Below are 21,432 nucleotides of genomic sequence, written 5' to 3' on the forward strand. Positions count from 1 at the left end.
TATTTATTTATTCATTTGTCAAATGTACAAGATATCAGGTAGGGTATAAACCAAAACAAAGGAAGTAAGTACAGATAAATGGGTAAAGTAAGTCAGGGATGGTGCTGTGGTTTTAATATGCTAAATGAAATCCTCGTTGACATCTGAAAGTAAAAATGTCCTTTTAATTTACTTCTGTATTAAATATAGAATGCAATTTATCTTCACATTCTCAGAGTTACGCTCAACCATATTTCTACATATAACATATTTATTCACTTTGCCACTGACACAAGTTTTGGGTTAGATTCATTCTACTCTCACTTCTGCCCCTTTAAATAGACGTAATTCCAACCCTAATTCTGTGCTGCTCAAAGATTGCAACTCGCATCTATTTCTGTTAGTATGGCCATTTAGAGAATATTAAGATGTACTCCCAACTATAGCCCTGTTTCTCAGCTTTGAAAACTTCCGCATATGTGGAGTTTAATTCCCAGGTTTCAACAATAGCCATGTGGCTGAGGAATCCTGGGCCCATCATTAGCTAAACAATTGTATTTGTATTTATTAGATTTGTATGCCGCCCCTCTCCGAAGACTCGGGGCGGCTAACAACAATATAAAAAGACAATATAAACAAATCTAATATTAAAAATAATCTAAACCCCCCCAATTTAAATAACCACTCATACAAAAAGCATACCATGTATAAATTCTATAAGCCTAGGGGGAAGGGAAAATTTCAATAACAGGCTCTCATTTGGATATTTGGAAAGAACTTCATAGTTGGGTTGTAAAAATCAAATATATTGAGCTTCAACTTCAATAAGATCCATATCAAGTGTAAACTTTTTTAGCAGCACGTGTGATGTGGTTCCAACTTCTGGTTGAAACAGCAGAATTCATATTTGCTATGAAGTGGACATAATACCACTCTTCTCTCTCTTTTAAGAATTCTGCCATTCCGGAAAAGTACTTCTGGTTGGCTTCAGTAACCTTCTTCTCAGCTGCCTGTGGATTCACAATCTCCAGACCCTGTAAATGGATAGGAGAAAAAGTTTGCACAGGCAAAATAGAAAAACAAAGAATATAGAGAGCTTATCCAATCTGTCATCCTTCGGCAATGGAATTCCAGGAGTTGCAAAACACCTGAGAGCATCAGGTTAAAAGAGGATACTCTGGAGTAGAGGAAGTCGTGTAATATACCCCAATTTCTCCAGCCTGGACAGACTCAAGCTCAACCCGGATAAGACGGAGTGGCTGTGGGTTTTGCCTCCCAAGGACAATTCCATCTGTCCGTCCATTACCCTGGGGGGGGGGGAATTACTGACCCCCTCAGAGAGGGTCCGCAACTTGGGCGTCCTCCTCGATCCACAGCTCACATTAGAGAAACATCTTTCAGCTGTGGCGAGGGGGGCGTTTGCCCAGGTTCGCCTGGTGCACCAGTGCACCAGTTGCGGCCCTATCTGGACTGGGACTCACTGCTCACAGTCACTCATGCCCTCATCACCTCGAGGTTTGACTACTGTAATGCTCTCTACATGGGGCTACCTTTGAAAAGTGTTCGGAAACTTCAGATCGTGCAGAATGCAGCTGCGAGAGCAGTCATGGGCTTCCCCAGGTATGCCCATGTTTCACCATCACTCCGCAGTCTGCATTGGCTGCCGATCAATTTCCGGTCACAATTCAAAGTGTTGGTTATGACCTTTAAAGCCCTTCATGGCATCGGACCAGAATATCTCCGAGACTGCCTCCTGCCGCACGAATCCCAGCGACCGATTAGGTCCCACAGAGTTGGCCTTCTCCGGGTCCCGTCAACTAAACAATGTCGGTTGGCGGGCCCCAGGGGAAGAGCCTTCTCTGTGGCGGCACTGGCTCTCTGGAACCAACTCCCCCCGGAGATCAGAACTGCCCCTACTCTTCCTGCCTTCCGTAAACTCCTCAAAACCCACCTTTGCCGTCAGGCATGGGGAAATTAAACATCTCCCCCTGGCCACGTTTAATTTATACATGGTATGCTTGTGTGTGTGTCTGTTAGTATATGGTTTTTTAAAATCTTTAAATATTTTAATTAATTGGATTATTATGATTTGTTTTCACTTGTTGTGAGCCGCCCCGAGTCTTCGGAGAGGGGCGGCATACAAATCCAAATAATAAATAAATAAATAATAAATACACACAAATACTAATACTGTATAGGAGAATATTTGCAACTCAGAATAGAAATGAGGGGTTCTTGGTGCTCTCTGAGCTTGGTTGTTTTCTTACAGATGTTTCATTAGCCAAACTAGGTAACATCCTCTGTGCTAGCATGATGACTGAAAGCATTCCGCCCTCCCCCGGTGGGTCGCCCTCTAGGGAGACACAGCATGCCATGATTGTCACATCAGAATGAAATGACAGAGAGAAAGTTTTCTCGATGGGAGGACGACCTCAAATAGATCCAGGTCTCTCCTATTTATTGTGTTTTCACAGTTCTGACATGTGGTACAGAATAACCAATTCGCGAACGTCACATACATTAAGCCAGCACCATATAAAGCAAACTTCTCTTGTGGCTTCCCTATAGATAATTAACGGAAGCTACAATCTTTGCCCCTTTCCTGGAATGTGTGTTTACTGGTGATTAACAAAGGAATGTGTAAGGCATATATTTCCTTATCATGATTCTGCAGGATGCTTGCTCAGCCTGGACTTTGCTTCCTGCCTTTCCATAGAGGAAAAATAAAGATCTTATTCAGTACATAATTTAGGCTTAAAACATCACTCTCTAGCAATATTTTATTCCCAAATTTCAGTGCTTAAAATCTATGATTACAACAGATGATGATGTTACTTAAGTTTGGGTCTGCAAGAAAATAAGCTTAGACAGAAAGTTGCTTAAGGTATTTTGGTCTGTTTTGCAAAAGGAACCCAAATGGCAGCATCTGGGTGGGTGGGTAGAGTCTCACATTCCCTTCGCGACCGGCTCTTCGATGACTGACAAGCACAAGCAAACTGGATGCGGTCTTTAGAGTGCAGTACTGCAGGCTACATCTGCTGATCACCTGTTGCCAGCAGCCTTCTATCCTTCCAAGGTAGATAAAATATATGCCGACTCTGTAAACCACTTAGGGAGGGCTGTAAAGCACTGTGAAGGTGTGTATAAGCCTAAGTGCTATTGCTATATATTTATCAAATTTTTACATTACAATTAGTGTTGAGCGAACCCAACAAAGTTTGGATTTGGGGGGTTTGGCTGAACTTTGCTGTGAAGTTTGGGTGAGTTCGCCGAACCCAAACCTGAACAGCAGCAGCGCCGCTGCGGCGTCCTTTTCCATAAAAATAAACAAGGAGGTGGGGAATTCCCCACCTCCTTTTGTTTCCTTTTATTTTTACGGAAAAGGATGCCGCAGCGGCACTGCAAGCAAAAGGAGGTGGGGAATCCCATGATGGGATTCCAGGGGCGGGGTTTTGATGTCACGGAGACTCCTTCCTCTCCATTTCGTCCGGCCAGGAAGGAGTCTCCGTGACATCAAAGCCCCGCCCCCAGAATCCCATTGTGGGATTCCCCACCTTCTTTTGCTTGCAGCGCCGCTTTCCTCTTGGACGGCGGCGCTTCGCGGCGTTCAAATGAACGCCGAACCCAGCAAAGTTCGGCATGAGCCCAAACGTTGCAGGTTCGGTTCGCCCAACACTAATTACAATGTATCCACATCCCTAAAAGCATATCAAAAGATATTTTCCCTCCACACTGCTTGAACTGATTCAGTTCTACACTATACACGTGCTCCATATCTCTAAATTGAAACGAAGTTACCATTCTAAATTCTTTAGATCAGAGGTAGGCAAAGTTGGCTCTTCTATGATATGTGGACTTCAACTCCCAGAATTCCTAAGCCAGCATGATAGGTTCAGGAATTCTGGGAGTTGAAGTCCACATGTCATAGAAGAGCCAACATTGCCTACACCTGCTTTCGATGAACATACAAAAATTCCCTACTTTAGTGCTTTCCAGTCGTGGAGGAACAACAGGAAAGTGGAATATAAGCAATAAACAATAAACAATGCTTACCTGCAATGGAGTGAAAGCCACACTGGAAGCTGTGCCAGAGGAACGGTCCCGGATGGTTGACTTTCCCCCGCATACCATGCTTTGCTTTTGGAGTGTGCGCTGTTGGGACAAAAAGGTGACATTTGGAATTTTAATATACATATTGGATAATATATACAGATTACAGGCTTACAACCATTTGTTCAGTGACCAAAGTTACAATGGTAGTGAAAAAGTGACAGGTCTGTTAATAGGTCTCAGTGCGAAACCTTAGCCCTACACTCAGCAGAGTTATTGCAGTGGTGTAGAAATGTGGGCTAGCCAGTTAAAGACACAGACTTAGTACTGTATTTAACAATATTATATTTACATATATATAACATATAGTAGCAATAGATACAAACCGCACATAGCTAAGAATAATACAGACTCACAATATCTCAAAGTAAGCTCCCCCCCATAGGGAACAGTGCTGGCGCCCTCTCATGGCCAAACCAGTCAAAGTTATTAAGGACACATTACATCTTTACAGTTAGATTACCATTGGTAGTTTACTATATGATAACCCCACAGTAGGATATATACCATGTACTAACAAGGTCTGATTTGCAATTAAGACATGCATGCTTGAAACAATCACATAGTGATAAAATTACACAGTTGTTCTTGTGACTGAACCACAATTTACAAACTACCAGTGGCAGCATTCACATGCACCAAAGCACGGGGTGTCTGATCTTGGTAACTTTTAAGATTTGTGGACTCCCAGATGCTTAGCTGAGGAGTCCACAAATCTTCAAGTTGCCAAGGTTGGCTGCCCCTGCAATCCACCCCAAACATTACATTGCAGCCTGTTGCATGAATTCAGTCAAAAACACTATACAGACCTATACAAGCCTGGAGCATTTGTAATGAGATTGAGACAAACTTGCTCTTTGGAAGGACAAAAACAGAAATTGGAAATTTGCAGTTTGTTGAGCCTCCATTTCCTCACCTGCAGTGTTTTTGAGATGCGGGCCTTTGTGGCCTCATTGACTTGTGTCTGCCGGATACGGCCACTGCCTGCTTTGCCTAGGTGGCCAAGACTGAAACCAAGGTCTTCTTGGTAAACATCTTCCTTGATCTGGAAAAGGCATGAGAAGAAGCAAGGTAAAGAATGTGTTTATATCATACCACCGAAGAACTCCTTTCATTTTACAGAAGTTATATGCAAATGGACAACATGGGCTGGTTCTAGCTTAAGTGGATGGTCCTTCAGATACCCAAACACCTGGACAAATATAGCATTTTAGGTTAAAACCAGTAGCTGGAACTGCACTCAGGAGCATATTTGTAGTTAATGCTGTGCTTACAATACTGTTATATAGCATTGGTAGACCGCACCCATCAGCAGGGCATAGGGAATTGTTGTCCAGGAAAGGCTACAAAAATGATGCATCTGGTGCCTCACTCTCACCTGTCTATCTAGCAACACTTGTAAGATTAGGAGTATCCCCAAATTGTACACCTGTGGCTTCAGGGGGGATTGTGGGGGCAATAGGCTGGCTCTGTTAAAAAGTGCTATTGCTAACATGTTGTAAGCCGCCCTGAGTCTAAGGAGAAGGGTGGCATAAAAATCGAATAGATAGATAGATAGATAGATAGATAGATAGATAGATAGATAGATAGATAGATAGATAGATAGATAAATAAAATCCAGAGTCATCTGGCAGCAAAGCACAGGCATGGATACTGGAGTTGCCTCTTTTTAAATCAGATTAGTTACCTAAAGGCAAAAATGTTTTGTAGTCTCAATTCAAATCCGTATGTTCAGAAAGCAGCCCTAAACATTTTGAATGTGGTTTGGGCCTTGAACGAACAGAAGAAAGCAACCCCGTTCTGGTAGTTGCTTACAACGGTAACAACGTTATACATTTCTTGCAAACAGAACATTAAATTTCCACATATAACTTGGCATTCCTCAAATGTGAAGAATGGGAACCTTTGAAAGCAACAGACATTTGAAAGCAACAGAATCTCATACCGCTCCAAAGCTCATCCGATTCGCTTGCTTCTGGATTTCTGTTAAGCCAAGGCGTTCTTTCATCTTACGATACCTGAAGAGAGGAAAAAGAATATTAAAAAACAAACAAATTGAACATTTCACAGTAGCAACTTTATTATGCTATGACCTAAGCTAGCCTATGACCATAATAAGGATCATTCGATTTCGATTATAGCCTATGGCTGAGATGCTGAACCTATGGCAGCTATTAGAAGCAGGCAAGATGATTATCAGTCAACTGCCATGACTACAAGCTACAACGTGCAGCACATCCTTGTGGTCATCCTGTGGGAGCTTGATAGCAACTCCACACTGAAACCACCTCACCCCAACTATGGTGAGAACGTTTGGAAAGAGGTGATGGTTTTAGGTCATTTTACAGATGTACATTTTTGCTTGGAGTAAACATTAAAGGATTGAATATTAACAACATATTTATATGGCAACATCACTTTGCAAGTCCTAAAGGGTAGAGAGAGACAGTCTATTATTATTATTATTATTATTATTATTATTATTATTATTATTATTATTATTAATAACAACAATAATAATTTATTAGACTTGTACGCTGCCCCTCTCAGAGAACTCGGGGCGCTCACAACAGTAAGAAAACAATGCAATATAAATCTAATGGTTTATTATTATTTATTTATTTATTATTTATATTTGTATGCCGCCCCTCTCCGCGAACTCGGGGCGGCTCACAACAAAAAATATAAACAATCGTACAAATCCAAATAAATTCAATAAATTTAAGTATTTAAAATAGTTTTAAAAAGAACCCCACTATATTAACAAGCACACACACAAACATACCATACATAAATTATACGTGGCCGGGGGAGGTGTTTCAGTTCCCCCATGCCTGACGACAAAGGTGGGTTTTGAGAGCTTTACGGAAGGCAGGGAGAGTAGGGGCAGTTCTAATCTCCGGGGGGAGTTGGTTCCAGGGGGCCGGGGCCGCCACAGAGAAGGCTCTTCCCCTGGGGCCCGCCAACCGACATTGTTTAGTTGACGGGACCCGGAGAAGGCCCACTCTGTGGGACCTAATCGGTCGCTGGGATTCGTGCGGCGGAAGGCGGTCTCGGAGATATTCTGGTCCGATGCCATGAAGGGCTTTAAAGGTCATAACCAACTATATTAAAACTATAACTAAAACCCGCTAGCTTAAAAAACAATCAGTTCTGTACAGTCATAACCACACATAACTCTTAACGGTCAGAAAAGAGATACATTAGTTGCCCCATGCCTGGAGACATAGATAGGTCTTCAGGGTCTTGTGGAAGGCGAGGAGGGTGGGGGCAGTTCAACTCTCCGGGGAGAAATTGATTCCAGAGGACCAGGGCCACCACAGAGAAGGCTCTTCCCCTAGGTCCCGCCAAACGACATTGTTTAGTCGACAGAGAAGGCCAACTGTGTGGGACCTAATCGGCCGCTGGGATTCATGCAGATTCATTCATTCCCCTATTGTTGGGGATGATGTGTGTGCTGCAATGAAGCACCGTGTACAGATTTGCTGTGCTGTGGTGTGTCCAACATTTGGAAAGCAAAGAACCCTGAGTTCTTACAAAGCTTTTTGCCTGGACCCCCCTCCTTACCTGCGGCCTCCCCGTTTCTTCCTCTGTCCGTCCAGAGGGGCTGGCAGGGGCTTCACTTGCTTCACTGGAGGTGGCTCCTGCCACTTATCAAACTTCCTCTCAATCTCTTCCTTCAGGTCGTATCCAACCTGGATGGTTAACAGAAGAAAAAAATATGAAGCTAGAGGAGATGAAAGGAACTCTTTTTTAAGTTTCACTACCACTTTTCATAATAGTGGAAAGCACTGGAGAGCAACATTGCATCAAAGTGAGAAAAGTGAGGGTTGCAGTTTAGGCTGAAGAAGATTGGTCCTCTATCACCTTCATTGTGTATTATTGTGTTTTGGACAAAATCGATAAATAAAATAATAAATATCCCCACAGACTAAAGCTAATCTATCGGCCTTCTCAGTTTCTCCTCTTGGCCTAGTTACACCTTTGTAGTCTTTCCCTAAAGAAAAATAACTACTTTTCAGTTTTAATCTCCCTCTTATAGTAGGTCCATATCCTAGGCCAAGCTTATACCCTATGAGACTAGACTTTCAATCCCGGGCCTAGAAAGCTTAGAACTAAGACGCCTTAAACATGATCTAAGTATTGCCCACAAGATCATATGCTGCAATGTTCTGCCTGTCGGCGACTACTTCAGCTTCAACCACAACAACACAAAAGGACACAACAGATTTAAACTTAATATTAACCGCTCCAAACTTGACTGTAAAAAATATGACTTCAGTAACCGAGTTGTCGAAGCGTGGAACTCATCACCGGACTCCATAGTGTCATCCCCAAACCCCCAACACTTTACCCTTAGATTATCCACGGTTGACCTATCCAGATTCCTAAGAGGTCAGTAAGGGGCGAGTACAAGTGCACTAGAGTGCCTTCCGTCCCCTGTCCTATTGCTCTCCTATATCTCCTATACCTTTCTTCTATTCCTATATCTCTTCTTCTATTCTTTCATTGATATGTTCTATTACTATACCTTCTTTTCTATTATTTCTTAGATATATTTTTTTACTATGTCTATATAGATATATGCCCACTAAAACCCTCATTGTGTATTGGACAAAACAAACAAACAAACAAACAAACAAACAAACAAACAAACAATTTAAGGAAATTACCCATTTCCTTATTTAGCCTATACGGAGCCTCCAAAATGTTTATAAACACCAAAGCAATAATTACTGTGAGCACCCAACTTTCTCCAAAGGGGTTAACTAGCTTTTTGAGGAAGGCCCTTAGGTCCTTGCTGCATATCTTTGGTGAAATAAAGTCTTTTAACATTTCACTTAGAGATGTCTCAGGAAGTCTGACTTATGTTTCTATCCCTGCTACTACCCCAGTGCTCAAGAAGAGCATGGGGTCCCCAATCCTGGCCCATTGTCTAGTGCTAGAATAAATCCATTTAGAACTGGGCCACAGAAATGGTGGGTGAGTAGCTGCATTCATTCATTCATTCATTCATTCATTCATTCATTCATTCATTCATTCATTCATTGGATTTGTATGCCGCCCCTCTCCATGGACTCGGGGCGGCTAGCAACAGTGGTAAAAACAGCATGTGACAATCCAATACTAAAACAGCTAAAAACCCTTGTTATAAAACCAATCATACATACAAACATACCATGCATAAATTGTAGAAGCCTAGGGGGAAAGAATATCTCAGTTCCCCCATGCCTGACGGCAGAGGTGGGTTTTAAGGAGCTTACGAAAGGCAAGGAGGGTGGGGGCTATTCTGATCTCCGGGGGGAGTTGGTTCCAGAGGGCCGGGGCCACCACAGAGAAGGCTCTTTCCCTGGGTCCCGCCAAACGACATTGTTTAGTTGACGGGACCCGGAGAAGGCCCACTCTGTGGGACCTAACTGGTCGCTGGGATTCGTGCGGCAGAAGGCGGTCCCAGAGATAATCTGGTCCGGTGCCATGAAGGGCTTTATAGGTCATAACCAACACTTTGAATTGTGACCGGAAACTGATTGGCAACCAATGCAGACTGTGGAGTGTTGGTGTAACATCGGCATACTTAGGGAAGCCCCTGATTGCTCTCGCAGCTGCATTCTGCACGATCTGAAGTTTCCGAACACTCTTCAAAGGTAGCCCCATGTAGAGAGCATTACAGTAGTCGAACCTCGAGGTGATGAGGGCATGAGTGACTGTGAACAGTGACTCCCGGTCCAGATACGGCAGCAACTGGTGCACCAGGAGAACCTGGGCAAAGGCCCCCCTCGCCACAGCTGAAAGATGTTTCTCTAATGTGAGCTGTGGATCGAGGAGGAGGCCCAAGTTGCGGACCCTCTCCCTTATGAAAGCCTTGCACACAAAACTATCCCATCCTCCCCCACTGCCTCTTCCTCCGCCAGAAAAGTTGGAGGCCGCTGTCCTAGAGCCCTTAAACTCACCTTCCCTTCCGCACTCTCATGGGAGCTGTCCACACGAGCTGCTAGGGTACATTTTGATGCCACCAAACATTCCGCTTTCCTCCACAGCTCCTACAAAATAGGAGGAATGAAAATCAGTGCTGGAGCCTCATGCACGAACACATCAATCAGAAAAAAAGGAGGTTTGGATTCTGAAACTTACCGGAGGCAATGACTGTACAATGCCACTGTGGTAGATGTAACCAGTGTGAGGCAACACAGAAGTGCTGGAAAAGCCTGAGAGAGTTTTCTGCTGGGCTCCCAGGAGCATGATGTTACAAGCTGGCATCTTAGAAAGGTTGGTGAGTCCACCAGCAATGCCTTAAAACAAAGACAAAACAGAGCGTGAACATCACACAGCAAGATCAACAAGAAGGTGCAAGGCTTTTGTTCAGCTGATTCTTTGGCAAGTCAGTTTCCCCACTTGTTGAGATTCGAAGAGAAGGGCCTCCCCCTGAGAAACTGAGCTTGCTGTCCACAAAGAAGGATTTTTGCTAATCCTTCTTTGGAGATTTGCCAGAATTAATCATGTTATCAGATTATCATGTTCAGCAGGGCATTTCTTGGCTCCGTTGTTTTAAATGAAGAAACAGAAACGGCTCGTGGAAGAGCTATTCTGACAAAACTTTGGACAGCTGAACTATAAAGGGTAAAAGTTTTCCCCAATAATAAAAAAAAGTTATCTTTTCAGAGGGGAAAGGTTTCACTTCCCTCTAAAGACCACATATGTCCCACAACTCTACAGTTTAATCAAAAAGTCCTACACACAAGTGCACAGCTCTCCAGAAACAGACTTACCCATGATCTTGGCAGCAGTTGAGGCCCCAACAGTGATGGACAAGTTTGGGGCAATGAAGGACATTCTGGACTCCACATATTCATAGAAGCGATGCTTCGACTGGTTCAGCTCTAGGGCCATGTCACAGGCCTCCTCGATGCGTTCTAGTTCCTCCCTCGTCAACTGTTGCCTGCAGAGAAAGAAAGAAAGAACTCCCTTGAGACCTTCATATTCATTTTGCGTCTTTTCTAATAACAACATGGTAAAAGCCAGGTCCTTTCTCTCGGCAGCATCCCTATAGCTATTAGTTCTGTCTTCCCTAACCTGGTGGGATTCTTGACCCTTTCTCAAATACAGTAATACCTCGTATTACGAACTTAATTGGTTCCAGGACGAGGTTCGTAAGGTGAAAAGTTCATAAGATGAAACAATGTTTCCCATAGGAATCAATGGAAAAGCCAATAATGCATGCAAGCCGATTAGGAAAATCTAAAACATTAAGGGTTTAAAAAAAAAAGCTGCCGGCAGACGAAGCTGAGGTGAACAGAGTGGGGGGAGGGACAGCGAGAGGTGGCAAGAGGTGGCAGTCCCAATGAAGCAAGGCGAAAAGAGCCTCTCTTGATCTCCATGAGTCCCTCCCATTTTTCCCCACCCTGTCCTGCACCTTCATCAAGAGGTGAGAAAGGTGCAGGACAGAGTGGGAAAAAATGAGAGGAACCCATGGAGATCAAGAGGTGAGAAAGGTGCAGGTTAAGGTGGGAAAAAATGAGAGGAACCCATGGAGATCAAGAGGTGAGAAAGGTGCAGGTTAAGGTGGGAAAAAATGGGAGGAACCCATGGAGATCAAGAGGGGAGAAAGGTGCAGGACAGGGTGGGAAAAAACGGGAGGAACTCATGGAGATCAAGAGAGGAGAAAGGTGCAGGACAGGGTGGGAAAAAACGGGAGGAACCCTTGGAGATCAAGAGGAGAGAAAGGTGCAGGACAGGGTGGGAAAAAACGGGAGGAACCCATGGAGATCAAGAGGGGAGAAAGGTGCAGGACAGGGTGGGAAAAAATGGGAGGAACCCATGGAGATCAAGAGGGGAGAAAGGTGCAGGACAGGGTGGGAAAAAACGGGAGGAACTCATGGAGATCAAGAGAGGAGAAAGGTGCAGGACAGGGTGGGAAAAAACGGGAGGAACCCTTGGAGATCAAGAGGAGAGAAAGGTGCAGGACAGGGTGGGGAAAAACGGGACAGGGTGGGAAAAAACGGGAAGAATCCATGGAGATCAAGAGGGGAGAAAGGTGCAGGACAGGGTGGGAAAAAATGGGAGGGACTCAAGTCTGGAGGTGGGGCATCCCAGTGGCCGGCCGGCGGCAGGTTCATAAGGTGAAAAAAGTTCGTAAGAAGAGGCAAAAAAATTCCGAACCCTGGGTTCGTATCTCGAAAGGTTCGTATGACGAGAGGTTCGTATCATGAGGTACCACTGTATAGCCAGATAGTAATGATTGTCAGACATACACAAGTGGAGAGGGGGGACCTCAAGACAAAACCCTTCTCACTTTCATTTGAATTCCAGCACTTTTTCACCCATCATGTAGAATATAGAGTCATCTGAGAGAAACCTACTACAGTGATCCCTCGAGTTTTGCGATCTCGATCTTCGCGAAACGCTATATCGCGATTAAAAAAAAATTAATTAAAAAAAACCACTTCCGCATTTGGCTTCGGGAGTCAGCTGGGAAGCGGCGCGGCTGTTTTAAAAGGTCGCAGCCGGCCTGGGGGGCTTCCCAGCACCCCCCCGAACCCCCAACCTGGGTCTTCCCGGCCGCCCACGCAAAGGGGAAACCCCGGCTCCTCGCTGATGCCCGCCACTCGCCCGCCCGCCAGCAAGAGGGGGAAGACCCAGGGAAGGTTCCTTCGGCCGCCCAGCAGCTGATCTGCTCGGTAGCGCAGCAGCAGCGAGGAGCTGAATCGGGGTTTCCCCTTTGCGTGGGTGGCGGGGAACGCAAACTCCACCATCTACGCATGTGCGGCCATAGAAAAAAATAAGGGCGTGCATGCACAGATGGTGTTTTTACTTCCGCAACCCTACATCGCGAAAAATCGATTATCGCGAGGGGTCTTGGAACGGAACCCTTGCGATAATAGAGGGATCACTGTATAATGGTTAAAAGTAAACCAATTCTGCAGTGTTACTCATTCTAAGCTTGTTTAAATACTTAAGAGGTCTTTCTCTCTTAGCATGCCAAAGAGAAGGTTGGAAGATCTTTCCTCGTAGAATTAGAAAAAAATAAAGGAATGACTCACCTTTGAGTCAGAAGTGAAACAAGCTGTGGGGGTGAAGGGTGGGTGGGTTTCTGGCTGTGTATGTGGATTTGGCCTGACCCCCTACCCAGAACTGATCTCCTACATCCCTTCTAAATCCTCCCCTCAATTCTTATAGATGGCCAAACTTACCCTTGAATAGTAGATGCGGTGACACTGACCACCATGATTGTGGCATTGGTAAGGATCTGTTGAAGGTTCTCGTTGTTCTTGCATTTGTCCAAACTGTTTCCCAGCTCCTGAAAAGGTCCAACAATTGAAGGAGAGGTTGACAATGACCAGGAATGTTTGAATGAATATACGTTAGGCTGACAAGCACTGTAAGAAATATCAAATATTTCATCTGATTTCAGTTGGTCAAGAACAAAGGAGTTGAAAGATATGCCTGTAAGTAAGTAAGTAAGTAAGTAAGTAAGTAAGTAAGTAAGTAAGTAAGTAAGTAAGTAAGTAAGTAAGTAAGTAAGTAAAGTAAGTAAGTAAGTAAGTAATTAAGTATGTAAGTAAGTAAGTAAGTAAGTAAGTAAATAAGTAAATAAGTAAATAAGTAAATAAGTAAATAAGTAAGTAAGTAAGTAAGTAAGTAAGTAAGTAAGTAAGTAAATAAGTAAATAAGTAAATAAGTAAGTCTTGACTTGCCATCCAGTGACTAAAAAGTGCAGTGTCATTGTCCAATATGGGCTGTAGCCTATTAATAATGTATTTGAGTGATATGAGCTCTGAAAATAAATGAGAATCGGTGGTGTTCTCTATCTGTGGTCAGAATTTCAATATATCTGCCATGAAAATTGATCTGGCTATATTGATTTGTCGACTCATTACATCGGGTAGATAGTCTAGTCTCCTGAATCAGGCATTCATTTTAATTCCATCAGTTGAGCATTTCCGTCAACTGAAACAGAACAAATGTGATTGTACAGAGTCTGGTTATAGATTATGGATTTGGCGGTGTCTTCTAAGTGGCAGTAAGAAGCATGTAGACTTGCACAGCAATCTGTAGATCTATAGATTTCCTGTGTGATGTTTAATATCCACTGTGTAGCTTTATAGTGACACCAAAACAGTAGATTCTTCTTTGGATAGATCTAAATTGAGATAGATGGAAAGGGTATATTTATTTATTTGTTTATCTATTTATTTATTTAGTAAAATTTATATGCTGTCCAACTGCAGTGGATTCTGGACGGCTCACAATAATAAGAACAATTAAAAAGCAATATAAAAAAGGTTACAATATTAACAGTAAAAGTATAAAAGCATAATAACAGCCCATAAAAACCATACATACTCTCGATCATTCCAGGTCCCAGGTCTGCTAGAAAAGCCAGGTCTTAATGGCTTTTTGGAAGGCTGGTAGGGTGGGGATAATGCAGATCTCCCGAGGCAGTTGATTCCAAAGCGTTGAAGCCACCACAGAGAAGGCCCTTCCCAGAGGTTCTGCCAACTGACATTGTTTGGTGTTTGGTGGACGCAGAGAAGGCCAACTCTGGGGTGCCTTATTGGCCACTGGGAGGTATAAGATAGCAGTAAATAGTCTGGTCCTGTAAATGAGCTGCCCCCAACCTTTTGGGCACCAGGGACTGGTTCCATGAACTGGAGGGCATGTGGTTTAACGGTCTGCTGCAACTCACTGATGGTGTTTCACTTGTTTGTGCGGCCTGCATTCTAGAATAGAATAGAATAGAATAGAATAAATTTTATTGGCCAAGTGTGATTGGACACACAAGGAATTTATCTTGGTGCATATGTTCTCAGGGTACATAAAAGAAAAATATACATTTGTCAAGAATCATGTGGTACAACATTAATGATTGTCATAGGGGTCAAATAAGCAATAAAGAAACAATCAATATTAATAAAAATCTTAGGATAGAAGCAACAAGTTACAGTCATACAGTCCTAAGTGGGAGGAAAAGGATGATTTAGTAAAATGTCTGACAGTGTTGAGGGAATTATTTGTTTAGTAGAGTGATGGCATTCAGGAAAAAACTGTTCTTGTGTCTAGTTGTCTTGGTGTGCAGTGCTCTGTAGCGATGTTTTGAGGGTAGGAGTTGAAACAGTTTATGTCCAGGGTGCGAGGGCTCAGTAAATATTTTCCCCGCTCTCTTCTTGACTCGTGCAGTATACAGGTCCTCAAGGGAAGGCAGGTTGGCAGCAATTGTTTTTTCTGCAGTTCTGATTATCCTCTGAAGTCTGTGTCGGCCCTGTTGCATTGCAGCACCAAACCAGACAGTTATAGAGGTGCAGATGACAGGCTCAATGATTCCTCTGTAGAACTGGATCAGCTGCTCCTTGGGCAGTTTGAGCTTCCTGAGCTGGCACAGAAAGAACATTCTTTGTTGTGCTTTTTTGATGATGTTTTTGATGTTAGGTGACCATTTTAGGTACAGAGTCTGCTAGGGAGTTCCATGCATCAATTACTCGGTTACTAAAGTTGTATTTCCTGCAGTCGAATTTGGAGCAGTTTATTTTAAGTATGTATCTGTTGTGTGCTCGTGTGATGTTGTGGTTGAAGCTGAAGTAGTCGTTGACAGGAAGGACATTGTAGCAGATGATTTTATGGGCTATGCTTAGGTCATGTTTAATGTGACATAGTTCTAAACTTTCTAAACCTAGGATTATAAGTCTAGTTGCATAGGGTATTCTGTTGCGAGTGGAGGAGTGGAGGGCTCTTCTAGTAAGGTATCTCTGGATGTTTTCTAGAGTGTTTACATCCAAAATGTGGTGTGGGTTCCAGACAGATGAGCTGTATTCACGGACTGCTCTGGCGAAAGCTTAATATGCTCTGAGATTACTGGAGCAGAAGCTATGTAGGATTAGGTTAACAACTCTTGAAGCCTTTTTTAAAAAAATATTTATTTTATTTATTTATTTTGTCCAATACACATGAAGCTTAGTAGAGAAGATATAGGAGATATAGGAGAGACTATAAGACAGGGGACGGAAGGCACTCCTGTGCGCTTATGTACGCCCCTTAGATGATGTTATTTTTGGTGATGTTATTGCAGTGTTATCACACGTGATAACAGTGAAAACATAGAGTAAGATGTATAAGATACCTTTGATTATAAGGGAATCGAATAAGGAGAAATAGTCAAAAACAAACTCACAGAATTTGATAAGAGTTATTAAAACCACAAATTAAAGCGATCAATTTAAGACTGTGGGATATCCTAATCTTTGACCTTAAGGTGGCAGTGTTGCACTTCTCTTCACAGCATCTATAAGTGTCTGGGACAAAACTTGAAAGTTAGGTTTTTTCTTGTTGAGGTTGCTTTCTTAAACTCCAAAGGGATTACCGATATTGACACTTGGCTTAGTACATAAAAACATAATAAAAACATAATAAAAATCACCAAAAATACCTTGCTTAGACTTCAATCTAAATCTTTACTATCAATATGCCCCAATCCCAAAGTCTTCATCCTTACATTATCTACAATAGACCTCTCCCCTTTTCTAAGAGGTCTGTAAGGGGCGTGCATAAGTGCACCTTTGTGCCTAGCATTCCTGTCCTTATCTTTATCTCTACTTTATACTTACATTGTGTTAAACATACTATAATACAATACTATATTTGTATGACAAATAAAATAAATAAATAAAATAAATAAATGTCTGCCAGTCTGAACATCCATTATCTCAGCCCTCCTTTGCCTTCCTCTTCACTTTTCCCATCTGCCTTCTTTGACTTTCTCTCCCCCTTCCTTCTCCACTCTCTCTAGCCTCTATTTCCTCCTACCTTCCTACTTCCTCTCGTCCTTTCTTTACCCTTCCCTGTGTGAAATCTTTCTAATTCCATCAATCGTTTAGATTGGCAGCTTCTTTCTAGAGTCTTATAGTCTTGCCAAAGCTTTCATGATTATGTTATTATTTTCAAACTAACACCAAAGCTTAACTTGGATGCTGCCTCCCTACCCCCTGCTATTCTCATCACCTGGGTTAATAATACTACTTCTTGTTGTGGTTCCGTCTGAGGCCCCTCCGGGAACGGCTGACCTTCTGTCGGTTTCCAGCTCAGAGGGAGAGGCTGAGGAACAGGAGGTGCAGACAGACGAGGAGGAATCCCAGGCTGAAGAAGAGGGAGGACAGCCAGAGTCCCACCAGGGGGAGCTCTCCTCAGCAAGCAGCCTGGATTCCTTAGAGGAAAGTGCACAAGCCATAATTGATCTGCGACAACGAAGAGCTAATCAGAGACGGAGTCAATTGGCTAAATACTTTCAGCATTAAACTGGCAGCAGCTGGGTTTGGGTGTGGTGCTCTTGGGAAAGGCTAAAAGGCAGACCCACCCTTCCTGGCTTGTGGAGTTTTATCTTTGAGAGTCGTGGGACCTGACTGTGAACTTTGGCGTCTTGGAATCCTGGTTTGTGCCTTTGACTATTGAAACCTTGGGGGGGGGGGGTGCCAGCAAGAAGCTTGCTGTATTGTCTGGACATCAGGACCCTGCTGTACCGTATTATATCCTGTCTGTTGGGAAGAACAGGTTTTCCTCTGTGCTTATTTTTTCCAGTTATAAACTACTTTTGGCTTTTACCAGAGTGTCTGGCTGTTTTTTCCAGTTGGTGTTGAGGTCTGGGGGAACCCAGACAGAACACTTCTAATCCCCCCTTTACTCTTTACTCAATCTCTTTCTTAGTTAAGTTTCTTATGCAACCAAAAAATTGCACCCGTATTTTGTAATAATCAGAATCTTCTTTATCTTTAATATTCATTGTCAATCTATTCATTTCTGCACAGTCTAATATCTTCTTTATCTTTAACACTTCTCCACCTTTAATTTACACTTTGGGGCAAATGCAAAGATTTTATACTTTCTTCCAATAATTCATTTAGTACAACCAGTCTTACATCAACCTAATAAAGAATATAATACTGTACTACCAAAAGAATTGTTTTTTAATAATTCAATAATCGCACTATTTATTCAGTCTAAACTTACACCTCATGCTTTCAAATATTAAAAAAATAAAAAATATGATGAGAGAAATCTGTTTTTTCTACCATCATTTAACCATTTTCTATAATTTTCCTTTCTCCTTTTCTTAAGCTCTCTTTTTCTTCTTTTTACCTTTATAGCCCCAGCTTCTTTCCCTCCAAACTTTTTTCCTCTTTTTAAAGTATAATATTTGTCAAACTCTATCTTTATCTTTTCTTTTCTCATCTCTATATTTCCCCCTTCTATTTTGAATGGTTTCTCCCAATAGCAATATTTTCCTAGTCTCTTTTTGTCACTGCGAAACCTAGTGTTGCATGAATCCTAAGCTTCATAGAAACATAGATGACTGACGGCAGAAAAAGATCTCATGGTCCATCTAATCTGCCCTTACACTATTTTCTGTATTTTACCTTAGAATGGATATATGTTTATCCCAGGCATGTTTAAATTCAGTTATTGTGGATTTACCTATCACGTCTGCTGGAAGTTTTTTCCAAGGATCTACTACTCTTTCAGTAAAATAATATTTTCTCATGTTGCTTTTGATCTTTCCCCCAACTAACTTCAGATTTTGTCCCCTTTTTCTTGTGTTCACTTTCCTATTAAAAACACTTCCCTACTGAACTTTATTTAACCATTTAACATATTTAAATGTTTTGATCATGTGCCCCCTTTCCCTTCTGTCCACCAAACCAGTGTTTTTCAACCGGTGTGCCATGGCACACTAGTGTGCTGCGAGATATGGTCAGGTGTGCCGCGAGGCGGCTCCTGAAAGTGGGAGCTCCAGGGCTGAGGCTTCAGCCCTGGAGCTCCCACTTGCAGAAGCTGCCCCCCGGCTATTGCCCGCTGCCGCTATTGGCACCCTCCCGTGGGAGGCCGGCAAAGGTTGCTTTGAAAGTCGGCCCCCTCGCGCCCATGGCTTCTCGTCGCTAATAGCGGTGGCGGGCAATAGCCGGGGGAGGGGCAGCTTCTGCAAGTGGGAGCTCCTGGGCTGAGGCTTCCACTTGTGGCTGTCCCCGCCCGCCCGATCCGTCCTTCTCTCCGGCTCCTCCCACAGTGGTGGCTGCAGCGGCACTGGCGATCCGGCCGCTAGCCGCTCTGAACGCTGTGGGAATGCCCACCCCTCTCACAGTCCCGTCCCGCGCTGTCAGTAAAGGGGCTGCTTCCCATCCCCCTGCCAGCTTGCTCAGAACATTCAAACTAAGGAAAACCTTCGCTGGCCTCCACAGAGAAGAAAGGAAGAGAGAGAATGAGAGAGAGAGAGAGAGAGAGAGAGAGAACAAGAGAGAAAAAGCATGAGAGAGAAAGAACAAGAGAGAGAGAGAGAAAATAAGAGAGAGAACAAGAGAGAGAGAGAGAAAGAAAATAAGAGAGAACGAGAGAGCAACAGAGAGAGAGAGAGAAAGAACAAGAGAGAAAGCATGAGAGAGAGAAAGAAAATAAGAGAGAGAACGAGAGAGAGCAACACATAGAGAGAAAGAACAAGAGAGAGAAAGCATGAGAGAGAGAAAGAAAATCAGAGAGAACGAGAGAGAGAGAGAGAGAAGGAAAGCAAGAGAGAAAAAGAGATAGCAAGAGAGAGAGAAAGCAAGAGAGACAGATAGGGAGAGGAAAGGAGAGAGAGAAATGAGAACAAAAAGGGGAGAAAAAATGAGAAAATGATTGAGGCAGAGAATGAGAGGAGAGAGAAACAAGAGAGAGAGAGAGAGAGGTGATTCTTGAAGCATATGGTAAAAAGCACCCAAATAATAAGAAACCCCCCCCAGCCCACACCTGTTTTTGAAAAGAATAAAAGAGAAAAAAAAACCAGCCTTCAACTGGTTTTGGAAATGGTTCGAGTGTGTATACACACACACACATAAGGGGGGGGGAGAGAGAGAGGGATGGAAAAAGAGGAGAAGTGAGAGGGAGAAGGAATGAGGGAAAAAGGGAGGAAGAGAGAGAAATGAGAAACATGAGAGAGAAAAGGGGGAAAGACAGGAGAAGTACCCAGAAATGAGACAGTGGTATAAATTTGAGGAGGGATGATTGATGATTGACTGTACAGTATTTATAAGGGGATGTTACATGGGATTGTATATATGAGGGGGTTATGTATGTATGTATGTATGTGTATGTATGTATGTATGTATTTATTTATTTGATTTGTGTCATTTTGGTTGGTGGTGTGCCCCAGGATTTTGTAAATGTAAAAAATGTGCCGCAGCTCAAAAAAGGTTGAAAATCACTGCTCCAAACTATACAGATTCAGTTCATTAAGTCTTTCCTGATATGTTTTATGCTTAAGACCTTCCACCATTCTTGTAGCCCATGTTTGGACCCGTTCAATTTTGTCAATATCTTTTTGTAGGTGATGTCCCCAGAACTGAACACAGTAAATCATGCCCATCAATTTGTCCATTCAGAATGCCTTTTTTCCTGCCACTGTAAGTTCAAATATATTCATCAATTTGATTGCTCTTTTCTAATTCCGTCTATTCTTCCTTGTCTTCTTGCTCATTAATATCATCTTTATTGTCATTATTTTTCTCTAATTCCTCATTGTCATCATTGTTGTCCTCTAGATCTTTTTCCTTTTCTTTGTCAACTCCAACTCCCAAAGGATTTCTTTTCAAAGCCTCTCAAATACCTTTTAAACCTAAGTGGATCTCTTTCAAAATTGCCATCAATTCTCCTTAGTTACTTATCTCCATATTAAGATTCACCACTGTTGCAACTGACCCAACTGCTAACAAATGTTGTTTCACAGCCTTTTCAGTTGTTTTCTTTTAAAAGAAATGCTGCCTGTTGCAGCGCTTAGGTTGTTCAGGATCCAAATCTCTCTAATCTTTCAACATTGAAGTTAAATGAGTCCAGAGAGAAAAATCATCCAATCTCCTTGACTATTATTCTTGGTGTGCTCTGTTATATTGCTATTGCCCGTTGTCCTTTTAATTGCTTTCTAATTCTTGTATGCCATTCTGCAGGGCAAAAAATAAGGTGCTACCTCTGGTTTTATACCCCTATGTGCCTAGAGAGCCAAATTGGTTTGCTTACTTGTTATAAACATTTCACTAGTTCCATTAAATATGAGTTTAGATACCATTTTTCTCTGGTTTGTACATCAGCCAGAAATCTGCATGGGTCCAGGCAGCTGTTTTGAGTTTCTGCCACTCTAAACTTTTGTGTTTGTACAATGTGTACACTAAGAAAAGTTGATTTTCTAATGTACAATTTGTATAACCCCATTTTTTGTCTGCAGGAAGGGCCAATCCTTCCTTCCTTCCTTCCTTCCTTCCTTCCTTCCTCCCTCCCTCCCTCCCTCCCTCCCTCCCTCCCTTCCTCCCTCCCTCCCTTCCTTCCTTTATTTCTTTC

At 42.8% G+C, this 21,432-nt stretch overlaps 1 protein-coding gene across 1 annotated transcript in view; it reads right to left on the reverse strand.

The window, feature by feature from the left end:
• Positions 1-889: 889 nt before the first annotated feature.
• LOC139165317 (U4/U6 small nuclear ribonucleoprotein Prp31-like) overlaps positions 890-21,432 on the reverse strand; it is a 38,981-nt gene continuing 18,438 nt past the window's right edge. The window contains 10 exon segments of the mRNA XM_070748515.1: positions 890-926; positions 928-1,013; positions 4,033-4,131; positions 5,006-5,134; positions 6,035-6,107; positions 7,657-7,784; positions 10,041-10,130; positions 10,222-10,379; positions 10,857-11,026; positions 13,278-13,384. Of these exon segments, the coding sequence (XP_070604616.1) occupies positions 890-926; positions 928-1,013; positions 4,033-4,131; positions 5,006-5,134; positions 6,035-6,107; positions 7,657-7,784; positions 10,041-10,130; positions 10,222-10,379; positions 10,857-11,026; positions 13,278-13,384 (1,077 nt within the window).

The sequence above is a fragment of the Erythrolamprus reginae genome, chromosome 3, assembly GCF_031021105.1.
Source record: "Erythrolamprus reginae isolate rEryReg1 chromosome 3, rEryReg1.hap1, whole genome shotgun sequence".
Lineage (NCBI taxonomy): Eukaryota > Metazoa > Chordata > Lepidosauria > Squamata > Dipsadidae > Erythrolamprus > Erythrolamprus reginae.